Below are 21,941 nucleotides of genomic sequence, written 5' to 3'. Positions count from 1 at the left end.
CAGAAGTGAATTTGGATCGTGGCGGCCAATCGACTGCAACGCGGCAGCCACTCGATTCCGCCACATGGCCGCCGCAAACCGGTGGTAACGGGCCTTACCTGGACCTTGAATTTCGGCCCCGTTAACTACTGACAAAGAGTCAATTAAGAATTATGTAAGATACCGTTTATCTTTCAAAAGAGCTAAATCTTATTACCCCAAGAGCAACACGCCTTTCTATGGGTTGTCCTTACCGTTGCTTATCAGTGGGTTTAACTCCTTGCATAAAAATAATAAATTTTTAGCCATGATCTTATTGAATGGTGGCGCAGGCTCGAAGGGCCGAATGGCCTACTCCTGCACCTATTTTCTATGTTTCTATGTATAAACTACCTTTATGCCAAAAAATAATGGCTCTGAATTTCCAAAGGGTTCTCCCAATCTCCTGCTGTAACTTCAGCGAAGGCAAGTAGGCCTCTTGGAGAACATTACCATTTCTCGATCTTTCGGCCATTTCTCTGGGGAATCTGCTAATTTCCCGGCAGAAAACCCCCGTGGAAATTCCAAGTGAATTGCTGCAAGCAAAATGTCAGCTTCATGATTTTCTGATAAAAATGATTTTGTTTAGCAGAAACATTGGCCTCAATTTTTAGAGGAGAACGGGCAGGGTGTGGGGGAAGCCCAGTAGCGGGCAATCAACCTGGCAAGGTCAGGGATGTGGAGATGATCGGCAGGGTCTCATTTGAGTAATTATTTCCAGAGTGCCGACCGACACCTGGCCAGCGGGTGTTTAATTTGATCATTGACGGTTCCCATAGGAACACTTGCACGGTCAGTGGCTAAAGGGAATTCCTTAAAATCGCAGTGGGAGGGAGAGGTAGGGTTTTTGTTCCACTGATCAATGGGGTGGCTGTTTTTTTTCCAGTGATCAATCAGGACAGGCAGGTGCTGGGGAATCCCCAAGGATCATAGGGAAGCCGTGCTGTGGATTCCTCGATGATTGTGGGGAATTCTGGGTCTGGGAAGGCCCAAGAACTCTGAGGGGTTAACAGGCAGCACTCATCTCCTCCTGGGCTACGAGTTCAAAGAAAGGCACAGTTTACAAATTTACCTGTGCCTCTTCAGCCAATCAGCTCCTCCTACCTTGTTGCTGCTACCCACAGGACTCTCCTTGCGAGGATTAAAGCCATTAACTTTAAGTCATGGCACCGATGTCATCAGGGGCCGTGACTTTTGAATCTTTGAAGGCTCTGCCTGCTTTTAGTGGGAGCCTCTTCCAGGACCTGAGATTCCACCATAAATATTGTGGTAGCAGGGGTGGAGGCAGGCTCTCAATTTTTAGCATTTTAATCCGTTGCCTGACTCCTTGCTGCCCATTGGACATGGGGGTGGAGCTTAAAATTGAGGACATTAATTGTAACAAGTGTCAGCTGGGCTCAGTTGGTGGCACTTTCACTTCAGAGTCAGAAGGCCGTGGATTCAATCTGAACTCCAGGACATAATTTAGGCTGACACTCCAGTGCCATGTTAAGAGAGTGCTGCATTGTTGGATGAGACAGTAAGCCAAGGTCCAATGGTACTACTTAAAGCAAAGCAGGGAGGTGACCTGGCCAACACTCTTCCCTCAACCAACATTATCAAAAAAAAATTACTAGGCATTCATCTCATTGCAATTTATCTGTGCAAAATGGTTATCACAGTTTTCTACAAAACAATAGTGTTGGTACTTCAAAATAACTCAACATATGTGGTAAAGTGTTAATCAAATGAAAATTCTATTTAATGCATTGAAGAGTATCAAGCAGTAGTGCTGTATTATAGATATCAGCCAAATTATCGGTCAACAATTCATAATTACCAGAGGATTGCTGAAGTAATACCTATATTTAAGAAGGGGGAATTATAGACCAGTCAGCTTAATATTGGTGATAGGAAAAATAATGCAATTCCTACCAAACGAGAAAATTGAAGAACACCTAGATACCAAAAATATAATAATTAACAGTCAGCATGGATTTCAAAAGGGAAAGTCTTGCTTGACCAACCTTATTGAATTTTTTGAAGAGGTAGCAGAAAGAGTAGACAATGATAATGCAGCAGATGTAATTTATCTAGATTTTCAAAAGACCTTCGATAAAGTACCCCTTAATAGACTGATGAACTAGGTCAGAGAATGCGGACTCAGGGGACAAGTAGCAGAATGGATAGCTAGCTGGCTTCAAGACAGAAAGCAGAGTAGGATAAAAGGTAGCTATTCACAGTGGCAGTGGTGTTTCACAAGGATCAATGCTGGGACCACTGCTGTTCACAATTTATATTAACGATTTAGACTTTGGAATCAAAAACACAATTTCTAAATTTGCGGATGACACCAAATTGGGGTCGAGTCAAAACTGAGGAAGACTGCAAGAAATTACAGGAGGACATTAATGAACTTGCAGGATCGGCATATACTTCTAAATAAAGTTCAACACAGATAAATGTGATGTACAGTATTACATTTTGGTAGGAAGAATAGAGAGGTCACTTATTAATTGGAGGGTGCGAGTCTGGGTGGTGTAGAGGAACAAAAGAATCTCACAATACAAATAAACAAATCACTAAAAGTTGCAACACAGGTCAACAAGGCCATAAAAAAAGCAAACCAAGCATATGGGTTTATTTCTAGAGGTATAGAATTGAAAAGTAAGAAAGTTATGTTAAACCTGTATCGAACCTTGGCTAGACTACTACTTATAGTACTGCATACAGTTTTGGTCACCATATTATAAAAAGGATATAGAGGCACTGGAGACGGTGCAGAGAAGATTTACAAGGATGATACCATAAATGCAAAGGTATACATATCAGGAAAGATGAACAGGCTGGGTCTCTTTTCTCTTGAAAAAAGGTTGAGGGGTGACCTAGTAGAGGTCTTTAAAATTATGAAAGGTTTTGATAGAGTGGATACAGAGAGAATGTTTTCACTTGTGTGGAAGAGCATAACTAGAGGCCGTCAATATAAGATAGTCACCAGGTTGGTGGAGGACCTTTGTCTTACAGATGTTTAGTGTAAGGCCCATGCTTTCGTACGCCCTCAGTGAAGATGCTGACGATGGCTTAGCGTTCAGGCTCTGAATGTGCGCAGACGCAAGCGTTGTCCGCGTACTGTAGTTCGATGACATAGGATGGGACGAGCTTGGATCCAGCCTTGAGGCGACGAAATCCAATAGGGAAGGAATTCAGAAGAAACTTCTTTAACCAAAGAGTGGTGAGAATGTGGAAGCAAATAGTATAGATGCATTTAAGGGGAGGCTAGAGAAGCATATGAGGGAGAAGAGAATAGAGAGTTATGCTGATAGATTTAAATGAAGAAAGACGGGAGGAGGCTCGAGTGGAGCATAACGCCAGCATGGTTGGGCCAACTGGCCTGTTTATGTGTGGTATATCCTATGTAATTCTCAATGAATATACATTCCGTTGAGGAATAAAACTCCACTGGTAAAGTTGTACAACTGTGGCTAACTAGAGAAGTTAAGGATAGTACAGGTAGAGCGTCCGAAATCCAGAGTTCCAAAAACCGGAATGCAGATCGCACGAGTCGACGTCCGGAATCCGGAAATCTGTTTCGAAAATTGGAGATTTTTTTCACATCAGTGATATAAACGGCATAAAATGAAAGTACTAAAATTTCAGAAATTATATTTGGTATATTGATCAGTATTCTGTAAATAATCCCCCCGCCAAAAAAAATTCAAAAATAAAAAAATTTAAAAATCACAAAACATTCACAAGACATTTAACTATTGAATCGCTGCAAAAGAATTAAAAATAAAAACTTTAACTTACCTTTTCTACAGGTCTTCATACCTACTGCTGTTTCAAGGGCTGCAACGCAAATTTTTCCCGGGGTTTTTTTTCGTCCTAACTACGGGTGCGCTGTGAGCCAAATTTTTGGCGAAAGCGCTATTTTGAGTCTTGCACGGCGGCGGTCCGCTCCCCAGTGGTACTTATAAACCGCCGGCGCAAGACTTCTCCGATATTCCCGGTTCGCTGTTTTTCGCCAAAAACGGCAAAATATCGCAAAAAAGGGGCGCAAGGTTGACGAATTTTTAGCCCGCACGTGTCTGATCTGATGTCAGTCCTGCCGGATCACACCAGGTGCCCGTACAGAGCAATCGTAATCCAAAACAAGGTTAAGCATAATAAAAACATTTCTTTTGAATCACCCCTGCAGCCGCTGTCCCTGAATCTGAAATCCGGAAATACCCAAAACTCGGCCCAGGGATTTCCGGATTCGGAACGTCGGGTTTCTGTTCCGAAATCCGGAAAAACCCAAAAACCGGAATGGCCTCGGTCCCGGGCTTACAATGTTGCCAAAAAGAGTAGTAAGCCTGAGGATTGGGAGGGTTTTAAAACTCAAAGAATGACCAAGAAAGTGATAAAGAGGGAGTAAGTAGAATATGAGAATAAACTAGCAAGAAATATAAAAACAGACTGTAAGAGCTTTTACAACTATGTAAAAAAGAGATTGGCGAAAGTAAACGTAGGTCCTTGAGAGGCGGAATATAGAAATGGCAAAGAAGTTAAACAAATATAGTGTGTCTGTCTTCACAGTAGAAGACACAAAGAACATATCGGAAATTGTAGGGAACCAAGGATCTAATGTGATTGAGAAACTTAAAGTAATTAATATTAGTAAAGAGAAAGCACTGGACAAATTAATGGAACTAAAAGTCAACAAATCCCCTGGACCTGAAGGCCTAAATCCTAGGATTGTAAAAGAGGAGGTTGCAGAGATAGTGGATGCATTGTTTCTGATCTTCCAGAATTCTAGGCCCCAAGTTTTGTCCCGCGGCAAAAACGGCGCACCTCCGAGCTGGGCGCCTGTTTTTCGCGCCGAAAATTGCGCTTAAAAAAAAGTCCGATATTCTCGAGCTCCTTGGAGCTCGATGTCTGCTTGGCGCGGCGCACTCTTCGCAGCAGGGGGCGGAGCCTAACACTCGCGCTGATTTTCTAATTGGAAGGGGGCGGGTACAATTTAAATTAGCCTTCGTGGTGCCGGCAACCCTGCGCATGCGCATTGCAGCGTGCGCGCACGCGCAGTCTCACACAAACATTGGCACTCGGCCATTTTTAAAAGGACTACAGAAAAGGTGAAGATTTGTTTCTTGGACCCCTGCAAAGGTTTGTAGTTTAATTTTTTTTGATATTTCTGTGTGTGAGGAAGTGCTTTTAGCAGTACTGCTGAATAAATCACCTGCTGAAATCAGTGAGTTCAGCTTTTCACTGCTAAACTTGCAGAACCGGTGCTGCATTGGTGCATGCAAATTAAGGACTGTGTGTTTGGAGAAATAAGAGTGCCAATTCAACTTTGCAATGGATCAACGTCCACCAAGAACAAATAATTTCTTGCATGAGGAAGTGGAGATATTAGTCAACGTAATTGAGCAGAGATGGCAGGAGCTAGATACCAGCAACAGAGGTCGCATAAAAGTGCCACCAAAAGAAATTAAGAAACGCTGGAACCAAGTTGCAGAAGATTACTGCGCCGTGGTGTATACCAGGAGATCTGGAAGTCAGTGTAAAAAGAAATGGCACGACCTTGGTCAAGTAGTTAGTGTAAGTAATATTTCCCATTTTTAATTTAATCGTAATTGTAACCTGACTATCTGTATGTCCCACCTTGTAGACTGACACACTCTGTAAAAAGTTATATTTTACTCTTTGCAGAAGAAATTGGCCCACAACAAAAGGGAGGCAAGTCAGACAGGAGGAGGCATGCCCAATCTGCATCCACTGACACCCTTGGAACAAAGGGTAGCTGCTATGATGAGTCGTACATGGAGAAAAGCAATCGGTACAGCACAAGCTGGGCCCGCACGCGAGGAAGAGGGTAAGTCCTGAATCAACCTGCTGCCTGGCCTGCTATGTGTGAGAGTACTCATGCCACCCATCCGGCCCCCTCCCTTGCTGTTAAACATTTGACTGTTCTGATGTATTTTGCAGAACATGATGATGATGACGATGATGACGATGCTGCTGCTGCCAACCCTGAGGATCCTGAGGGTACAGAACAAGAACCAGTACAACCAGCTGCGGACAATCCAGACTGGATGATGGCAGTGATGAGTGAAACGTCTTCAGGGGAGAGCTTCCAATTTAATGTTTATGAGCCCCCATCAAGGGGCATCAGAGTTTCAACCCCTAGCATAGGTCTTGGTTCTACCTTCCATGGTTTCGCTTCCGATGTTGCGGGTCCCAGTGGTGCTGCTGGTGTAATGCAGCATTCTACAGTCAGTGCACTACCGTCCCAGCCTGCGCCTCCCTCTCGCATAGGTTCTGCTTCCACCTACTATGGTTTTGATTCCGACGATTCGGGTTGCTGCTGATATCATGGAGCAGTTTACACCAATTCTTCCAACATCCCAGCCCACGGCTCGCATTCGAGTGCTGTCGTCTGGAACACCGAGCACCCCACCGTCCCAGCCCGAGCCTCTCTCTCTAGTACTGCTGTCTGGAACACAGAGCGTCCCACCGTCCGTGCCCGCGCCTCCCAGTGTAGTGGTGCCGCGAGGCAGACCCAGGCAGAGGAGAAGGAGATTGGAGACATGCTCTCCTGAGATGCAGCGTGCAACAGATGCGACTCGGGTTGTGGCATTGGGTATGGAGACCAATGAGCTTACCCGATCATTCATCGGTGGCGTCAGTGCAGTAGGTGAAGAGTTGACGGTCCTGACGGGAGAAATAGCAGTAATGACACGGGAACTTAGGTAGGGAATGTCCGAGGGAGTGCAATCGACGGCACAGGCCGTCAGGGAGGGCCTGGTTGAGGTAGCTGCTGCAATATGGGCACACAGCCCAGCCAATCAAATGACACCCCATGAGGAAGTGAACATTCACTGAGATATGGATGAGACATGGTTGCAGCCTTTCTTTGCTGATTTTGTTCTTGTTCTTGATGTAGCTGTAGTAGCGTTTTTCAAATTGAAATTGTTTTGTAAGTTTTGTAACTTTACAACTTATAAGGGATCTTATGGTTTTTAAGTGATCTTATAGTGTAAATGCTCTCACATTTTTTTGTATCTTATTTAATTTTGCACCTAAAAAGTGATCCTGAAGTTTAAGTGTTCTTCAGAGTGTAAGATTTTTCACAATGAAACTGTTTTGTAAGTTTTGTAACTTTACAACATATAAGTGATCTCAGGGTTTTCAAGTGATCTTAAAGTGTAAATGCTCTCACATTTTTTTGTATCTTATTTAATTTTGCATCTAAAAAGTGATCTTGAAGTGCAAGTGATCTTAGAGTGTAAAATGTTTCACATAGAAAGTGTTTTGTAACTTTTGTAACTTTACAAGTTTATAAGTGATCTTAAAGTTTTTAAGTGATCTTCAAGAGTCATATTAAAAAGTATAGTTTGATACAACAAATATTTTATTAGAGTGACGTTAACTTTTCAATAAAGTATTTTTTCATTAAAACTGTTTCATGTTCCATTAACACAACACAACGTAGGAACAACTGCAAAGAATAAACATGTCCATATGCAAAAGTGGTCGCAGAGCTCTCAAACATCAGTAGTTGAAGCGTTCACGGATGAGCTGCTGGCGCAAGTCTCGAGCAATCGTTAAAGGGGCACGATGGATGGCCCTCCTCCGACTCGTGCTTCGGCATCAGGCACTTGCATGCTTTCCTGATTGTCGTTATCATCCACATCCTGGTCTTCCGTATTACTATCATCATGCACTGGACCCTCACGTAGGTCTTCGGGTTCCACTACCAGCTCCTGCTGCCTCATGATGGCTAAATTATGAAGCATGCAGCACACAACAGTGAAGTGACCGACAATCTGAGGAGAGTATAGCAACTGTCCTCCGGAATGGTCCAGGCATCGGAATCGCTGTTTCAATATGCCAATGGTCCTCTCAATGATGCTGCGCGTCGCAATGTGCGCCATGTTGTTTTGACAGTCAGCTTCTGTCCGTGTCACGCGTATGGGCGTCATGAGCCAGGTGGTCAGGCCGTACCCTTTGTCTCCCAGTAGCCAGCTCTGCCCTTCTGGCTGCTGCTCAAACATGTCAGATAGAACGCTGTCGCGTAGGATGAACGCATCGTGGGTGCTGCCAGGGTATCTCGCATCGACTGACATGATGCGTTGCTTGTCGTCACACACGAGCTGCACATTGATGGAGTGGAAACCTTTCCTATTTCAGTACTGCTCAGATTCCTCCACAGGTGCTTGCAAGGCTATGTGGGTACAATCAATGCAGCCCTGTACCTTTAGGAAGCCGGCAATCCTGAAGAAACCCACAGCCCTCTCATGGATCGCTTGTGCGGTCATTGGGAAATTGATGAAGTCATTCCTTCGCGCATAAAGTGCAGCCGAGATCTGGTAAACACAGGCATGTATTGCACGTTGAGTGATGGCACACACATCTCCAGTTGTAGCCTGAAACGATCCCGAGGCATAGAAAGAAAGTGCAGCTGTTACCTTCACTTCAACAGACAAGGCAGTTGTCCTTCTGCTTCTGGGCTGCAAATCTGCTCTCACCATATCACAGATCTCAGTGACAACTTCTCTGCGAAAACGCAGCCTTTTCACACAATCAGCCTCGCTCATGTCCGGGTACGAGCGCCTGGTTCGATATTGTCGACGTGGGTAAGGTCTCCTGCCCATCAACCTACGGGCTACGACGTTCCTGGTGCAGTGAGCTCTAATCAATTCTCTCCTATGCAGTGAATTGATGGCAAACCATTGCATAATAACGTGGTGTTGACAATGCAGCACCCATTCTGCAAATTTAAATATAAAACTGTCGATGTGGCTGCCTCTCCCTGTCCAAATGGCCTCAGTCCCCCTCACAGCTCGAAGGCTGCTGCTGTATCTTCGGCTGCCGTCGAGCCACTGACGCCGGCCCTAAAGCGTGGCCGAATGGCCTCAAGCACCATAAAGAGCTGCGTGTGTCAGGTGTTGATTCTTCGGCTGCCGGCCAGCCACTGACGCCGCTGATATCCTATGGCCGAATGACCTCATGTCGGTCCGCTGCTGATTCTTCGGCTGCCGGCCAGCCACTGATGCCGCTGATATCTCATGGCCGAATGGCCTCGGTTCCGTCCGGTGCTGCTTCTTCGCGGCCAGCCACGAAGAGAATGAAGGCCTGCCTCAAGCACTGCAGCTCAGCTCGAAGCTTGCTGCCGCTGCCGTCGAGACACTGACGCCACACCCCTGCCTGTCTCCAACATGAAAGGCCTGCCTGAAGCACTTTCACACAGGTAGGAACATGGTTTATTTAATCTTTTCTTTGCTTATAAATTTTTATTCAGGTTGGATTTATTTGTATAATATTTGTATAAGTATAACTAAGGATTGATTGTAGAATTTAATGACTTCCCTTCCCCCCTTCCCCCCCCCCCACCTCATTCCCTACGCCTAATTTGTAACCTACGCCTGATTTTCTAAAGTGTAGACAAGGTTTTTTCGAGCATACAAAAATCTTCACTTACTCCATTCTAAGTTAGTTTGGAGTAAGTTTTCACTGACGAAACTTTGAAAACAGGCGTAAGTGGCCGGACACGCCCCCTTTTGAAAAAAAAATTATGTTCCAAAGTGAAATTGTTCTAACTGACTAGAACTGGAGCAAACTAAATGTCGAGAATTCCGATTTCTAAGATACTCCGTTCTACACCAGTTGCTCCTAAAAATCAGGAGCAAATCATATCGAAACTTGGGGCCCTAGTCTCTAGAACAGTCCCTGTGGTTTGGAAGGTAGTAAATGTAACTCCACTGTTCAAGAAAGGAGGGAGTGAGAAATCGGGGAAATAAAGGCCAGTTAGCCTGACGCCAGAAATAGGGAAAATGCTAGAATCTATTATTAAGGAAGTGGTAACAGGGCACTTGGAACATTACAATGATTAAGTAAAGTTAACACAGATTTATGAAAGTGAAATGGTGTTTGACAAATCTATTAGAGATTTTTGAGGGTGTAACCGGTGAATGTAGTATATTTGGATTTTCAGAAGGCATTCGATAAGGTGCCACAAAATAGATTGCTACAGAAGATTAGGACTCATAGGATTGGGGGTAATATATTAGAAAGTATTGAGGATTGGTTAATGGACAGAAAACACAGTAGGAATAAACTGTTTATTTTTCAGGTTGGCAGGCTATAATTTGGGGAGTGCTTGGGCTGAAGCTATTTGCAATCTCCATCAATGTTTTAGATGAGGGGACCGAGTATAATATATCCAAGTTTTCTGACAATACAAAACTAGGTGGGAAATTAAGCTGTAAAGAGTTCATAAAGAGGTTGCAAAGAGATATAGACCAGTTAAGTGATTGGGCAAGAAGGTGACAGTTGGAGTATAATGTGGGGAAGTGTGAAATTATTCACTTTGAAAGAAAGAATGGAAAAGCAGAACTTTTTTTTTTAAGCGCAAGACTACTATTAAATGTTGGGATTCAGAGGGATTGGGGTGCCCATGTACACGAATCACAGAAAGTTAACATGCAGGTACAGCAAGCAATGAGGAAGGCAAATGGTATGTTAGCCTTTATTGCAAGGGGGTTGCAGCATAAGAGTAAAGTAGGGTTTTGGTGAAACAGTTTTGGTCTCCTTATCTAAGGAAGGATATACTTGCCTTAGAGGGGGTGGAACGAAGGTTCACTAGATTGATTTCTGGGATAAGAGGGCTGTCCTATGAGGAGAGATTGAATAAAATAGGCCTATTTTCTGTGGAGTTTAGAAGAATGAGGAGTGATCTCATTGAAATGTATAACATTCTTAGCAGGCATGACAGAGTAGATGCTGAGAAGCTGTTTCCCCTGCCTGGAAAGTCTAGAACTAGGGCGCATAGTCTCAGGATAAAGGATCGGCATTTTTGGACTGAGATGAGGTGAAATTTCTTCACTCAGAGAGTTGTGAATCTTTGGAATTCTCTACCCAGACGGCTATGGATGCTCAGTTTTTGAGTATATTCAAGACTGAGATCGATAGATTTTTGGGTGCTAAGGGAATACAGGGATATGGAGATAGGACGGGAAAGTGGAGTTAGAAACATAGAAAATAAATAGGTGCAGGAGTAGGCCATTCGGTCCTTCGAGCCTGCACCACCGTTCAATAAGATCATGGCTGATCATTCCCTCAGTACCCCTTTCCTGCTTTCTCTCCATATCCCTTGATCTCCTTAGCCGTAAGGGCCATATCTAACTCCTTCTTGAATATATCCAATGAACTGGCATCAACAACTCTCTGCTGCAGGGAATTCCACAGGTTAACAACTCTCTGAGTGAAGAAGTTTCTCCTCATCTCAGTCCTAAATGGCCTACCCCTTATCCTAAGACTGTGTCCCTTGGTTCTGGACTTGCCCAACATCGGGAACATTCTACCTGCATCTAACCTGTCCCGTCCCATCAGAATCTTGTATGTTTCTCATCCTTCTAAACTCCAGTGTATAAAGGCCCAGTTGATCCTGTCTCTTCTCATATGTCAGTCCAGCCTCCCGGGAATCAGTCTGGTGAACCTTCGCTGCACTCCCTCAATAGCAACAACGTCCTTCCTCAGCTTAGGAGACCAAAACTGAACACAATATTCCAGGTGAGGCCTCACCAAAGCCCTGTATAACTGCAGTAAGACCTCCCTGCTCCTATACTCAAATCCCCTAGCTATGAAGGTCAACATACCATTTGCCTTCTTCACCGTCTGCTGTACCTGTATGCCGACTTTCAATGACTGATGAACCGCGACACCCAGATCTCATTGCACCTCCCCTTATCCTAATCTGCCGCCATTCAGATAATATTCTGTCTTCGCGTTTTTGCCCCCAAAGTGGATAACCTCACATTTATCCACATTATACTGCATTTGCTATGCATTTGCCCACTCAGCTAACCTGTCCAAGTCACCCTGCAGCCTCTTAGCGTCCCCCTCACGGCTCACACTGCCACCCAGTTTAGTGTCATCTGCAAACTTGGAGATATTACACTCAATTCCTTCATCTAAATCATTGATGTATATTGTAAAGAGCTGGGGTCCCAGCACTGAACCCTGCGGCACTCCACGAGTCACTGCCTGCCATTCTGAAAAGGACGCGTTTATCCCGACTCTCTGCTTCCTGTCTGCCGACCAGTTTTCTATCCACATCAGTATATTACCCCCAATAACATGTGCTTTGATTTTACAATCTTATTGTGTTCCTAACACAGATGAGGCTGCACATAGGGAGGTTAAAGTAACAGTGACCTCAGTCTTCAATAAGACACTCCAGAGTGAGGAACAGGCCTTAGGGGCGGCTTATATACAGTGCTCCCAAGGGATGCTGGGATCCCTTGGGACTTCAGGGGATGAGCTCCCTGGTGGCAGAACATGGGAGTGCATGGTTTACAGATACACAACAAATCTGTTATGTGGGACTTTGTCAAAAGCCTTTTCAAAGTCCAAATACACCACATCCACTGGTTCTCCCTTGTCCACTCTACTAGTTACATCATCAAAAAACTCCAGAAGATTTGTCAAGCATGATTTCCCCTTCATAAATCCATGCTGATTTGGACCGATCCTGTCACTGCTTTCCAAATGCGCTGCTATTTCATCCTTAATAATTGATTCCAACATTTTCCCCACTACTGATGTCAGGCTAACCAGTCTATAATTAGCTGCTTTCTCTCTCCCTCCTTTTTTAAAAAGTGGTGTTACATTAGCTACCCTCCAGTCCATAGGAACTGATCCAGAGTCGATAGACGGTCCCAGTTCTCCCAGTCCTCAGGTTTGCTGCTTTTTCTGGCCAATTTATCGGCCTCTTCCTTGGATTTAATACTATCCTTAATTTCCCTTGTTAGCCACGGTTGAGCCACCTTCCCAGTTTTATTTTTACTCCAGACAGGGATGTTCAATTGCTGAAGTTCATCCATGTGATCTTTAAATGTTTGCCACTACCTATCCACCGTCAACCCTTTAAATATCATTTGCCAGTCGATCCTAGACAATTCACATCTCAAACCATCGAAGTTATCTTTCCTTAAGTTCAGGACCCTTGTTTCTGAATTAACTGTGTCACTCTCCATCTTAATAAAGAATTCTACCATGTTATGGTCACTCTTCCCCAAGGGGTCTCGCACAACAAGATTGCTAATTAGTCCTTTCTCATTACACATCACCCAGTCTAGGATGGCCAGCTCCCTAGTTGGTTCCTCGACATATTGGTCGAGAAAACCATCCCTAACACACCTCCTCCACCACAATGCTACCAGTTTGGTTAGCCCAATCAATATGTAGATTAAAATCACCCATGATAACTGCTGTATCTTTATTGCATGCATTCCTAATTTCTTGTTTGATGCTGTCCCCAACCTTACTACTACTGTTTGGTGGTCTGTACACAACTCCCACTAGCGTTTTCTGCCCCTTGGTATTCTGTAGCTCCACCTATACCGATTCTACATCATCCAAGCTAATGTCCTTTCTTACTATTGCATTAATTTCCTCTTTAACCAGCAACGCCACCCCACCTCCTTTTCCTTTCTGGTTATCCTTCCTAAATGTTGAATACCCCTGGATATTGAGTTCCCAGCCTTGGTCACCCTGGAGCCATATCTCCGTGATGCCAATTACATCATATCCATTAACTGCTATCTGCGCAGTTAATTCATACACCTTATTCCGAATACTCCTCGCATTGAGGCATAGAGCCTTCAGGCTCGTCTTTCTAACACACTTTGCCCCTTTAGAATTTTGCTGTAATGTGGCCCTTTGTGTTTTTTGCCTTGGGTTTCCCTGCCCTCCACTTTTACTTTTCTTCTTTCTATCTTTTGCTTCTGCCCCCATTCTACTTCCCTCTGTCTCCCTGCATAGGTTCCCATCCCCCTGCCATATTAGTTTAACTCCTCCCAACAGCACTAGCAAACACTCCCCCTAGGTCATTGGTTTCGGTCCTGCCCAGGTGAAGACTGTCCGATTTGTACTGGTCCCACCTCCCCCAGAACCGGTTCCAATATCCCAGGAATTTGAATCCCTCCCCTCTGCTCCAATCCTCAAGCCATGTATTCATCTGAGCTAGCCTGTGATTCCTACTCTGACTAGCTCGTGGCATTGGTAGCAATCTTGAGATTACTTTTGAGGTCCTTCTTTTTAATTTAGTTCCTAGCTCCCTAAATTCGTCTTGCAGGACCTCATCCCGTTTTTTACCTATATCTTTGGTACCTATATGCACCATGACAACTGGCTGTTCACCCTCCCTTTTCAAAATGTCCTGCACCTGCTCTGAGACATCCTTTACCCTTGCACTAGGGAGGCAACATACCATCCTGGAGCCTCGGTTGCGGCCACAGAAACGCCTATCTATTCCCCTTAAAATTGAATCCCCTATCACTATAGCTCTCCCACTCTTTTTCCTGCCCTCCTGTGCAGCAGAGCCACCCACGGTGCCATGAACTTGGCTGCTGCTGCCCTCCCCTGATGAGTCATCCTCCCCAACAGTATCCAAAGCAGTGTATCTGTTTTGCAGGGGGATAACCGCAGGGGACCCCTGCACCTTCCTTGCACTGCTCTTCCTGTTGGTCACCCATCCCCTATCTGGCTTGTACCCTTTACCTGCGGTAAGACCAACTCACTAAACATGCTATTCACGTCATTCTCAGCAGCGTGTATGCTCCAGAGTTCATCCACCCGCAGCTCCAGTGCCGCAATGCGGTCCGTCAGGAGCTGCACGTGGATGCACTTCCCGCACATGTAGTCGTCAGGGACACCGGAAGCGTCCCTGACTTCCCACATAGTACAGGAGGAGCATAACACGCGTCCAAGCTCTCCTGCCATGGCTTAACCCTTAGATTAACTTAATTTGGCAACAACAATGCTAAAGGTTACTTACTGATAAAAAGAAAAAGAAAAACTACTTACCAATCACTTACCTCCTTGGCTGTGACGTCACCTTTCGATTTCTTTCTACTTCTTTTTTGCCTCCCTGCTGCAGCTGCACCGGCTGGCCTCTTGTAGGCCGCTCGCCTCCCGAACTCCCGCCTCCGACCACGAACTCCCGCTGCTCACTGACGGGCCTCTTGTAGGCCGCTTGCCTCCCGAACTCCCGCCTCCGACCACGAACTCCCGCAGCTCACTGATGTCAAAGTTCAGCCATGATCTTACTGAATGACGGAGCATGCTCTTGGGGCCAAATGGCCTACCCCGGCTCCTATTTCTTATGTCCTTGTGCTCTTACAGCCCCAAGACCACAAGACTCTCGAGTCACATTTGACGGGATTAATGAGAGAAATTTGCAGAGGTCAATCTGCCCAATTTGCAGCATGCTTGGTTTCCAGCCATTGGTTTTAATCAATCATAATTTCAAGCCTTGACTATTGGGTTGTTCAGCTACTTTTAAACCATCAGAGTAATTTTCCACCTTTCTGCTTCCAGGGAGCCTCACTCACTGGGAGTACATACTGGAACTTAAGTGTGAATCTGAATTTCAAATATGTGATTCTGACAGGTCAAGCTCCTTGCTGAAAGCATGAATTTAAGAGATACTCCGCATCAATTTTCAAACAGAGGTCTATGAAGCACAGCGGGATTAACAAGGTTATCAGCTTTCTAACTACCTCAGGCCGGACAATACAACCCATGTCCTGAGAATTGTGTATGCTTTATGTTTTCTGTATTTATTAGCATGTTGGCACATTGTTTCTGATGTACATCAATATAATAATCATATTATAGCACTGTTTTGCTTTGGGTTGCTACAGCTATCTTTCAGAAGCTCGCAGAGTTCCCAGAATCATATAAATATTTGCAGTGGGCCCCCCACATAGAAATGTTTAAATCCAGCTATAATAATGACGACATCGCAATCCCCTCTTGCATAATGCTTAAGACAAAATATGGTGGAAATCATAAAATGTGAGGAAGTGTAAACGGACTACACTTAAAAGCAAGTCAGATAGTTTCTTACCTGTAAAGTGCTAATATGAACAGGGGTGCCTGTTCCATTAACAGTATTCTTAGAGGATGGTTTGATCCAGCTTCCACATGCTTTCCCTTCAGCTGCAATGGCCTGCTCCTTGGCCTTCATTTTTATTTGGATTCGAGCCCTTTCAGCTTCAATTTTCTGTGGGCTGTTCAACATAATCTGCACAACAGCATATTGTACAAGTGATGCAAACCCAAAGAGGAGGCAAGCAATCAACCAGATATCCAAGGCTTTCACATAGGAGACTTTAGGCAGTTCTGCAGCAAGCACCATGCACTCAGATGACAAGTTGAGCACTGAGAAGATGCCTGTGAGAAACAAACAGGAATATTTTTAAATACTTGCTTACATAGATGTATTGAAATGTAAATACTATGCTAATTAAGTTCAGCTTTTTTAAGAACTCCGTGGGCCAGGAGGTGCAGGAGTGCTCCTCCCAGGCGTCACAAGGAAGGTTTCGGCCTCTCTAGCCCTGATTGCCACCCTGATCCCCTGCTTCCCCCGATCATGGCCCAGGCAGTTAATCTGGCCGGCTGTCACGCAGAAGCCTGCCCGAAATTATTCAAATATTACCCAATTTCTCACCCACTCTCGGGCTGCCCGGCACACTCCCTGCCTCCCAGTAAATATTGGGGCCTCTGAAACAGCTATCCACATCGATATTTTGACATGCCCTTTTCCTGTACCCTTTAAAATATTATCACAGGCCCCACAGTTCCAGTTGGAGCCAAACGGAATTATATAATTCTGATGTCCTTTATGTTCCCGGCATTGCTGCTGCACTCTGTTGTGGGTTGAAAGACTTTTGTACTATTCTTTTGCCTGTTGAAACTTTGAAATCATCCTATTTCTTTGTACAGATTACTTACAGGTCTGACAGTAACAAATTGAAGTTTTGCTTTTATTCCACTCTGTGCAATTCTGCACAAGTTTCTCTTGCTGGCCAGTAACAGGACTGTAATAGACCTCAAGCAGCAACATTTTGGGGCTAATTTTCATGTATATATTTTAGTGGTAAAAACAGACAAAGGGAATGAAAATCAGATCGTTTCAAGACAGGGCAGGTGATGCGCGCCACCAGATTACCGGCCAGGCAGTGAAGATGGAAATGTCCATTGTTGCTTTCTTCTGGTTTTGTTCTCCTCTTTACTCACATCTATTTTTTTGTACAAGTTAACCCAAAGAGAAAAACATTGTCCTAAATATCTTGGCCCTGAAATTCTCTGGGGTACTTTCAGTCTCCTACTGGTGGGAGACTAACACAACCATTAGCAAAATGCATAAATGGCCACTTTTAATGGTCTGCTCCATTTCTCTGGGGGTTCAGCGGTCTCCCAGCGAAGTTATGTCTGAAGACCAGTAGAACCCCTGCAAAATTTCAGATGTCTTATTTGATAATAATAGAATGCCATGTACAAAATTCATAAATGGGAATATTTCTTTCTAATACTCAAAAACAATTAATTATTTTTAATCATGTTTAGTGGACATGAATCAAAATGGTGGACACTAATTTTTACTTCAGCTGGCTTATTCCAAAATTAATTCATAAGCAGGAAAGACAGAATGGCCAATGACCAATCATCATTCACCAGCAATAATGCAGCAACTTAATTCTTTTCAATATATGTTTTATCAGTGAGACTTGGGTCAGATTGGGATTGTTGACAAAAATTGGGTCGGGGCTACCAGAAAGTGGCAGTTTAGTTCAGAGCTGCCAGCAAAGGTGAGATCAAGTTGGGACTGCCTGCTAAAATTAGGTGGAGACACTGCATTTTTGGTTAAGCTATCACTTAGACCTATATATCCTGGTCTGTAAATGATGTATTTGCCATTTATGTAAGTTACATACAATTTAGCTGTCTTTAGCACCTTGGGATGTTTTACTATGTTAGAGGCACTATATAAATGCAAGTTGCTGTTGAGAAATGTTAAATGAACTCTATTACAGGCGAGTGATGATGGGTTACTGGCCATTCTGTCCTTTCTGCTTATGAATTAATTTTGGAATAAGTCAGCTAAAGTAAAAATGAGAGTGTTCTTTGATTCTATTCTATGATATATGGAAGGGGAAGTTATTAGTGTTAACTTTTAAAGATATGAAATAAATCAATAAAATACTACACAGTGAAATTAATAAACCTATGGCTGATTTCGTAGATGTAACTTCATTCATTTCTATGTAAACTTTTATATATTTCATACATATCTTTAGAAAAGTAACATTAATGAACCAGATGGTTTAGGGTTGAATGCTAGCATTGATGCTTGAACTCATCAGCTTCAATAGTTAAGTTTAGCAATTCTTTATCAAGCCATTAGAAAAACAATGATACAGTTCACCTCGGGGTAAGAAAAATTAGTAGCTATACCAGATGGAAGTGCATCTCATCCCGGCCAATCGTGGATGAGTAGACAGTGAAAATGGAAACATCTGAGGTCCAAACCATCCTCCTTTCCAACATAATCATCATCATCATAGGCAGTCCCTCGAAACGAGGATGACTTGCTTTCACACCAAAAAAGGATGAGTTCACAGGTGTTTCAATGAATGACCTAATATTCCAGGTCCCGAACTGCATCCTAAAGGGTGGAAGATGCCTGTGCATGGATTTTTTTAACATGTGGTGGCTGTTGCACGCCAGCCACCTTACAGGCTTGACAGAGCTAGGTCTTGTCCAGTGGCAGGGGTTATTCAAGACGACTGGAGACCTGCTCTGCTGCATGGACCTAGTGCGCACACATATCGCAGTGTGGGCTGGCCCGTGCTGCCCCGGGCCCCGAACTCACGTCTCTCCTGGGCCCCGATCACGTCCCTCTACCTTGTCTTGCTGCTCCTTCGTCCCAACCTTGCCACTCCTGCTGTGTCTGCCCACGCTCCAATCATCGATCTGGACCTTGATGACGTCACTCTTCACTGCCGTCGCCCTCCTGCACAGCTTGCGCTGCTCCCTGAAGCAGTATGCCTCCATGCCGCTTCAGAGGCCTCCACGCTGCCCCTTTTATGACCCCGACCTGCCGCTGGTGTTCTCATGCAGCTCAGGGCCTCCAACAAAACAACAGTGACTACACTTTTAAAATAATTCAATGACGATGAAGCGCTTGGGACATTCTCAGGATGTGAACGAAACTATCTAGATGCAAGTTCCTTCCTCCTTTCTATTTCACAACTGGAGGAGGACATTTGACAAAGCAAGCTGTTGAGAGGGGAGGAATGTTAAAAAACAAAGTGGAAAAATTATAACTTAAGTGCAATAAACTAAAAAAAGTCAGTTGTGCAAAATTGGCCCTTCAAATGCATTAAAAGAAAGTGTTTACACAGATTCACTTGTTTTTAGATAACATTGTATTTGTGAACCTCAGCATTTATTGTTGATTTCAATTTTTATCCACTACAGATGTCATTAAAGCAAGAATCATGAAAAACACTGTACTTTGTAAAATTTATGAATTTTTGTGATTTGTTATTTACTATGTGGATAAATGCAGTTACTGCATGTGGTATTCGGCAACATAGACCAGCAGAATTCTAGGTAAAAATATTGGTCCATAGTGAGTTAACCAATTTAAGAAATCTACTGCCTTCCACCTACCACAGACCTTCCCTTTTGTTCTTTCTTCCCCTCCCCCTTTCAGTGCTTCCAAACACTCTCCAGTTCTGACTAAGGGTGGGCGACCTGAAACATTAACTTTGCTTTCTCTCTCCAGATGCTACCTGACCCACTGAGATTTCCAGCATTTTCTGTTTTTATATCACAAACCGCTACCTACCTCGGCCGCACCGAGCCTGCCTCAGTCGGCGAAATCACGGTCTTTGTGGTAGAAATGTTTCCAAAGGGCTAGCTCTAATTTTTAGACTATTCCCCCTGAGGGGGTTGAGATGAGGATAAATTTCTTCACTCATTGTGAATCTTTGGAATTCTCTACCCCAGAGGGCTGTGGATACTCAGTCGTTGAGAATATTCAAGACTCAGATCAATAGATATTTGGACATTAAAGGAATCAAGGGATAGGGTGGGAAAGCGGAGTAGAAAGCCACAATCTTATTGAATGGTGGAGCATAAAGGGAGCATAAAGCCTACTCTTGCTCCTATTTCCTTTGTTCTTATATAACTCTCGTGCTTTGTCTGCTTTTTTTCGGCTTTATTAGCCTGAGTTGCTACTTTTAGCAATTTGTGTATCTGTACCCCCAGATCCCTCAGTTCCTCTACCCCATTTAGATACTTATTTTCCAACGAGTATGTGGCCTCCTTATGCTTTTTACAAAGTGTACCACTTCACACTTATCTATATTGAAGTTCATTTGCTAATTACATTCCCATTCTATGGGCCCAAGTTTCCACATGATTTGCGCCTGATTTTTAGGAGCAACTGGTGGAGAACGGACTATCTTAGAAATCGCAATTCTCCACATTTTTTTTTCTGCAGTTCTAGTCAGGTAGAACAGTTCTACTTTGGAACAGAATTTTTTCTTCAAAAGGGGGCGTGTCCGGCCACTGACGCCTGATTTGAAAGTTTCCACAGTGAAAACGTACTCCAAACTAAAGTAGAATGGAGCAAGTGAAGATTTTTGTAGAACTGAAAAAACCTGTTCTACACATTAAAAAATCAGGCGCAGGTTACAAATTAGGCGTCCAGAACGAGGTGGGGGGGGGGGGGAGGGGAAGTCATTAAATTCTATAATAAATCCTTATTTATACTTATACAATTATTATACAAATAAATCCAACCTGAATAAACATTTATAAGCAAAGAAAAGATTAAATAAACCATCTTCCTACCTGTGTGAAAGTGCTTCAGGCAGGCCTTTCGGGACCGAAAGCTGCCGGCCCGTCCCCAGCACCAGATTTACAGGTAGGTGGCGTTGGGTTGGGTTGGGTCGTGTCGGGTCGGGGGTCGGGGGGGTGGGGGGGGGGGAAGGGAGAGAGAGGAAGGGAGAGAGAGGGGGGGAGAGAGAGAGGGGGGGAGAGAGAGAGGGAGAGAGAGAGAGAGGGGGGGGGGGAGGTCAGGTCGCATCCAGTCCGGGAGCGTGAGTCGGGTCGGGTCCAGTGGGGGGGGGGGGGGGGTCAGGTCAGGGGGCGGGAGCGTGGGTCGGGTCGGGTCAGTCGGGGGGGGGGGGGGGGGGGGGAGGGGGCGCGCGGGTGTCGGGTCTGGTCCGGAGGCGGGGGGGGGGCGGGGAGCGGGTGTCGGGTCTGGTCCGGAGGCGGGGGGGGTGGCGGGGAGCGGGTGTCTGGTCTGGTCCGGAGGCGGGGGGGGGGGAGCGGGTGTTGGGTCTGGTCCGGAGGCAGGGGGGGGGGAGCGGGTGTCGGGTCTGGTCCGGAGGCAGGGGGGGGGGGGGCGGGGAGCGGGTGTTGGGTCTGGTCCGGAGGCAGGGGGGGGGGAGCGGGTGTCGGGTCTGGTCCGGAGGCGGGGGGGGGGGAGCGGGTGTCGGGTCTGGTCCGGAGGCGGGGGGGGGGGGAGCGGGTGTCGGGTCTGGTCCGGAGGCAGGGGGGGGGGAGCGGGTGTCGAGTCTGGTCCGGAGGCAGGGGGGGGGGAGCGGGTGTTGGGTCTGGTCCGGAGGCAGGGGGGGGGGAGCGGGTGTTGGGTCTGGTCCGGAGGCAGGGGGGGGGGAGCGGGTGTCGGGTCTGGTCCGGAGGCGGGGGGGGGGAGCGGGTGTCGGGTCTGGTCCGGAGGCAGGGGCGGGGGGAGCGGGTGTCGGGTCTGGTCCGGAGGCGGGGGGGGGGCGGGGGCGGGGAGCGGGTGTCGGGTCTGGTCCGGAGTCGGGGGGGGGGAGCGGGTGTCGGGTCTGGTCCGGAGGCGGGGGGGGGGGAGCGGGTGTCGGGTCTGGTCCGGAGGCAGGGGGGGGAGCGGGTGTCGGGTCTGGTCCGGAGGCGGGGGGGGCGGGGAGCGGGTGTCGGGTCTGGTCCGGAGGCGGGGGGGGGGGGAGCGGGTGTCAGGTCTGGTCCGGAGGCAGGGGGGGGGAGCGGGTGTCGGGTCTGGTCCGGAGGCAGTGGGGGGAGCGGGTGTCGGGTCTGGTCCGGAGGCAGGG

General features: G+C 45.8%; 1 protein-coding gene across 2 annotated transcripts in view; it reads right to left on the bottom strand.

Annotated features, from left to right (window-relative positions):
* Positions 1 to 21,941, bottom strand: part of glrbb (glycine receptor, beta b) — a 246,645-nt gene that overhangs the window by 77,193 nt on the left and 147,511 nt on the right. For both annotated transcript variants that reach the window (XM_070865245.1, XM_070865246.1), the window contains exon 9: positions 15,896 to 16,221. In XM_070865245.1, the coding sequence (XP_070721346.1) occupies positions 15,896 to 16,221 (326 nt within the window). The remainder of the gene's footprint in view (positions 1 to 15,895; positions 16,222 to 21,941) is intronic.

This window comes from Pristiophorus japonicus, chromosome 2 (genome assembly GCF_044704955.1).
Source record: "Pristiophorus japonicus isolate sPriJap1 chromosome 2, sPriJap1.hap1, whole genome shotgun sequence".
NCBI classification, from domain to species: domain Eukaryota; kingdom Metazoa; phylum Chordata; class Chondrichthyes; family Pristiophoridae; genus Pristiophorus; species Pristiophorus japonicus.
This window is presented reverse-complemented; position numbering and strand designations above follow the sequence as displayed.